This window comes from Bison bison, unplaced genomic scaffold (genome assembly GCF_000754665.1).
Source record: "Bison bison bison isolate TAMUID 2011002044 unplaced genomic scaffold, Bison_UMD1.0 scf7180017864363, whole genome shotgun sequence".
In the NCBI taxonomy this organism is placed as follows: domain Eukaryota; kingdom Metazoa; phylum Chordata; class Mammalia; order Artiodactyla; family Bovidae; genus Bison; species Bison bison.
The window spans coordinates 1,030,878-1,036,560 of NW_011494935.1; the positions used below are offsets into that span (position 1 = coordinate 1,030,878).

General features: G+C 37.2%; 1 protein-coding gene across 1 annotated transcript in view; it reads right to left on the reverse strand.

Moving 5' to 3' along the window:
* SOX30 (SRY (sex determining region Y)-box 30) overlaps positions 1–5,682 on the reverse strand; it is a gene marked incomplete at its 5' end in the record, with an annotated part of 41,721 nt that extends 36,039 nt beyond the window's left edge. Inside the window, 3 exons of the mRNA XM_010855345.1 lie at positions 1,776–1,952; positions 3,227–3,466; positions 5,040–5,682. Of these exons, the coding sequence (XP_010853647.1) occupies positions 1,776–1,952; positions 3,227–3,466; positions 5,040–5,682 (1,060 nt within the window). The remainder of the gene's footprint in view (positions 1–1,775; positions 1,953–3,226; positions 3,467–5,039) is intronic.
* Between the last annotated feature and the right edge of the window lies 1 nt (position 5,683).

Here is a 5,683-nt window from a genome sequence, read left to right on the forward strand (position 1 = left end):
TTCTTAGCCATGAAATTAAAAGACGCTTACTCCTTGGAAGAAAAGTTATGACCAACCTAGATAGCATATTCAAAAGCAGAGACATTACTTTGCCAACAAAGGTCTGTCTAGTCAAGGCTATGGTTTTTCCTGTGGTCATGTATGGATGTGAGAGTTGGACTGTGAAGAAGGCTGAGCACTGAAGAATTGATGCTTTTGAACTGTGGTGTTGGAGAAGACTCTTGAGAGTCCCTTGGACTGCAAGGAGATCCAACCAGTCCATTCTGAAGGAGATCAGCCCTGGGATTTCTTTGGAAGGAATGATGCTAAAGCTGAAACTCCAGTACTTTGGCCACCTCATGTGAAGAGTTGACTCATTGGAAAAGACTCTGATGCTGGGAGGGATTGGGGTCAGGAGGAGAGGGGGACGACAGAGGATGAGATGGCTGGATGGCATCACTGACTCGATGGACGTGAGTCTCAGTGAACTCCGGGAGTTGGTGATGGACAGGGAGGCCTGGCGTGCTGCAATTCATGGGGTCGAAAAGAGTTGGACACGACTGAGCGACTGATCTGATCTGATCTGATCTGATCATTTTGTTTTTCATACTTATATAAAACATAATGAATCTAAGAGCTCTACCACTTTCTATTTCCCCAAACCTTTGCGCAGAATTGCATAAAGTTAATATATTGTATTAAAATGTCAGTTGCTTCAAGTAAGACCATTGATAAATATGTTTCTGAGAAGAGAAAACATACAGCATTTATTTAACTGTGGATAGACTGACATGGAAGAAAAGCTTTAGAAAAAGGTGTAAAAAGAAGAAACACAGATAATAAAAGCGTAAATCTTAAATAACATAACAGATTACATAAGTTTTTTTTTTTTTGAAAAAATAAAGCATAATTAAGTCCAGTTTGAATACAGAATTAAAAGAGATACTACAAAATAGCAAAAGTACTGGGAGAAGAACAGGGTGATAGGATCAGCTTTCTTTGCCTTGAGTCTGGATACCCTTGATGTGGCCTTGTTGGTATTTATGACTATAATAATACACAGGGGAAAAACCGAAAATGCCTAAGTTCCTAATAAGTCAATTTTAAAACTGGAAAGAACAGCAGTTTTAGGACAAGTGATAGTAAGCAGGGAATGTACAAAGCTCTGCCTAAGAGATGACTAAAATAGGCTCTGGAAGAACAAACTAATGATGGATAGCCCTATAAAAGTTCTTAAGGTATTAAATTCTCAATTTGGGGTTCTTAAATGCAAAAGACAGGAATGTTGTAAAGAACTGATAATAGAGGAGAAATTTTAGGGAAAGACAATGTAATGAACCAAATATCTGGTAGAAGATAGATTACTTCCATTGCTTTTTCTAGAGCAGCAAAAAAAAAAAAGGTCTTAACAGGTCAGTCACCATTATTAAATTCCAGAACAGGATGCCTCATACCTCATCAGCAAGGCATTCTTTTATGCTAACACTAAAAACATATTCCTATTTCCTACTGAATTATCTCAGTCATTTCCTGCATTATCTGCATAATCTATGGACTCATCCTGATTTGCTTAAAAGGTCTGACATGGAATATTTGCTGGTCTGGCAAACCAAGGACTTTGATGTCTACTGAAAATTTTCCTTCTCTGATTTAATGTTTTCACTTTCTCACTTTTGATTTTTTTCTTAATATTGTTGTTTAAACTCTTAAACTATCAGAAGCAAAATTTCAAGTTGAGAGGTAAAATGATCACACAAGCCATTACAAAATTATAATCTACAATAAAACCAACTCACCAACTGGATGAGTGATGGAGTTCTGTAGGCTGGGAATTACCACAGAGTAGGTAGGTGAGCGATAAGGATAAATTGTTGGATTTGTAGAGATGATATTCTGTGTGGTACCAGAAAATACACTAGAAACGCTTAGAGGGAAGCGTTTTCGCTTCCCTGGACGAGGTTGATAAACCCAACCTAGAGAAGAAGATTAACCATTTTTAATTTGAACCTACAAATCCTATTTAGCCTTTAAATAGTTCTTTTTACATTAAAAGTCCAAAACACTTCTAAGTCTTAGTTATCTAAAGTATCTTTTCCACTTTTATGATAACTATTTTTGTGCATTTCAGCATATCTATCCATATGGCTCCTAGCTAGTGGCCAATGTTGTAACTAATAATTCAAAGGAAGACCAAGAGTAAATGTCTTTTCTCCAAAGACACATAATGAATTTACAGTAAAATCAACATTAAAGGCACTGAGTCTGAATTCCAAAGTTTTTCCTCTACCCGTTATAAAAAAAAAAAATGCCCCAGTAAGACGCTATTTGTCTCCTCCCATTTTTTTTACTTTCTGTAAGATACAATTATCTATGTCTTTCAATGAAGCGGTTATTAATGACCAGTCACTATTTTTATGCCTTCTTTGGGAAAAGTCACCTTCTTAGACTTGGCAGTCTCCAAATCTACAAACCACCCAGTTTCCTTCTAAACTCAGAAAAACAGAGTTATGGCAGTTTTTGCCACTGTACAACCAAAAGTATCACTGGTTCCCTGTAACCACTACTCTGACCATTCCCAGTCTGAATCTCTCTGCTATTACTTTAGGAAAAAAATTATTTTCCCTCCACGCACAATGTGTTGGTCATACCAACACATATTAAGCTTTTACCAAGCTTAGTAACAATGTCCTCACTGCTGGGGAGAAAGTCAGAATTTATTTCAAACTATGTCATGATGAGGATAAATTTATCAGGCAGGAGGCAGGACTAGATTCTGATAACCATATAATATTAAAATGGAGCTTGGTGCTAATGCCTGCAGTGTGCACTGCATATTTTTTCTGTTGCTATGAGCTGAACACTTCATTTTCTAATATATTTGAAATATCATAGCATAGAACTCTGGAGCTTCACCATCATTAAATTATATTTTTATATTAAATCAAAACCACTGTAAAACTGTATATCCCCAGGTTTGCATTAGTAGGCAAATATAAGACCAGATCAGGTTTGCGTTGGCTGGCAAATATGAGACCAGATATTGTTCTACTTTGCTCTGTTTAAGAAAACTTATGTCCAGTATCAATTCAATCATTACTATAATATTAACCACAATTTTCTCTATTGTACACATCAGACCAGAAAAAAATTACATTTTGTCTTTCAATCTCATCCTAACCTATTCTTTACCTAAATAAATAAATTTAAAAGAAATTAGAAAGAGGCTTTGTTCATTTCATTTGATTACCAGGAAATTCCTCTCTGTGCTTTTCTTTAATCTTTTGTGCTTCATCATAATAGGGTTTCTTTTGTTCTTCACTAAGTTTGTTCCACTCTAACCCGAGCTGGACACTGATTTCTGCATTGTTGGCTGCTGGGTTAGCTTTGGCTAGTGCTGGCCGGTGGATCCTTGCCCAAACCATAAATGCATTCATGGGTCGCTTCACATGACCATTTCTGTCCTTACTGAAGGGAGTATCTGGTATTCCTACATGACAAAAATTAAAAGACTAAATTAATGTGCCACACACACACACAATTTTAAAGTGAAGTGCACCTCCAACTATATTTACTTTTTAAATATATGGAGAAAATATTCACTTCAATATAGCCAAAGAACTGCCAGTATTCCAGAATTCCTCATAACCCTTGAACTCAGCATTCTAAACTGTGGTTTAGAATGATTGTTCTTTTCCTCAGAAAGATTATTATTATTGAAGACACTGTAAAATGCTGTCTTATTACTTCCTTGAGTTATATTAATGCTTCTAACAACAATTAACATTTGGCTTATTTCCCACTAAAAATATTCTATTAATGGGGAACAGGAACTATAACTTATTCATGACTATAATCCTAGCACTAGGTGGGTGTACCCTAAAAGTTTAAAGGAATTCACCTACATGCCGCTGGAGTGCCCATTCAAGCAAAAATACTTATAATATTATAGTGTTAGTTATATTTCATTATTAAAGTGAAGCACCTGCCAAGGTGGGTCATTAATACTAGTCCCATGGAAAAAAGAGGAAAATAATAAAGATGACTTTTTGAAAGTCACAGGGGCAACTGAAATTATAATAAAGGAAGCTGTTTAAAGTCACATTTCTTATATAATTCATCAAAAGCCACTGTCTATAAATTTCATATATTCTCTTTATCTTAAGCTTACTTGACATATAAAATTTTTAAATGCATAAAGGATGAAACAAGTATTACAAAGAAAGTTTTCCCTTTCTCTCCTTTAGAAAATGAAAACAAAATTTAAAAATTACTAAAAGTGAAAAGCAAGGGGGGGGAGGGAAGGAAGAATCAATAAAGAAAATAAGAACAAATACATTAATACATTTATATAAAATTAATGAAAATATAAAGTGAAGATTAATGTGAATTTCCACATTTAAGGCATAATTGTCTGAATTAAATCTTAAGAATTTTCTAGCTATGTATTTGGAAATAATGGATAGTAATAAGATATCTACTTTTAATTGTTACTACTATAATTATGGTCCTTTATTTGAAAACTTTTATTCTACTTTCATTTTCTGTATTTCTGTAAGTCCTTAGCTTTTAGAATACTGTTACAATTAATTATGTAGTCTTTTCTCCTAGAAAATGCTTACTCTTCGTTTTTAAAAAAGATAAATCATTTATAAATCCAGTATAAACTTTCCTTTTTCTTAAAACTTTTTCTATCAATACACGTAAAAACACTGAGCTACTATCATATAACATTTTAAAATGTTGATTATCTGCAGCAATATAAACTGAAAATGTTGTATTTACCTAGAAAGACTATTTCCATTTTTGTGTATAAGCATTAGTCACACCTAAATCTCATTTAATGGACCTTTAAAAACATAGGTTATTTTTAATGTTTGGGAATCTTGAACGTGTTAGTGTATTTTACTGGTATATGTACAAGTCAGAAGTGATACCTGTGCAGACTTTGCCCTGAATCCATGATTTTATTTTTCTAGTTTAGGCTTCTCAACAGCTGATATGTCAGCTATGGGCAATAGACGAAGTCTGAAAACCAGACTGATTCCCCTGCTGTCTAATACCTGCATCTGAGGGAAGCACCGTGAGCGGGACATCTTTGGTTTCAATTTTTACAGAAGGCTCCAGTAAGGACTGCATTTTAATAGGCACTGGTGTCAACGGGACCTTGGTCAATCGTATCAGCTCTGAAGGTGGAGGTCCCTGAAACTGGATCCGGGCCCCAGGGGGTACGGTGTGAAGAGTTAAAGGGATCCTGAGGTCTTGCTGATGTGGCCCAAAGGCACTGGACGGCTGGGTCAGGATGACATCCTTGTTGCCATGGGCCAGGCCATTGGACGCGGGCTCTGTACTGAGCCTGCAGTCCTCTCGAAGTCTCTCAGGCGCCTCCGTTTTGATGACTCCTTCTCTGAGGACTGCCAGGCTTTTGCCTTCTTCGCCTTTTGCTGCGTAGCTTACGATCTCCTCCGCCTCCAACTTGCCCTTCTTCTCCTCCCCTCGGCGGCTGTTGAGGGGCCCAGAGCCTTCTGCCTTCACCGTCCTGGAGGTTTTAGGGCACGCCTCGACGGCCCTCCGAGGCCCAGCCAACAGATCCAAGCCGGGTCCTGGCTCCTGCTTCTCCGCCTTAACGTGCAGCGCTCGGGGCTGCAACGGGTGCAACTCAGGCCTGCAGGGGATGCCCTCAGATGCGGGGGGCGGCGGCGGCGGC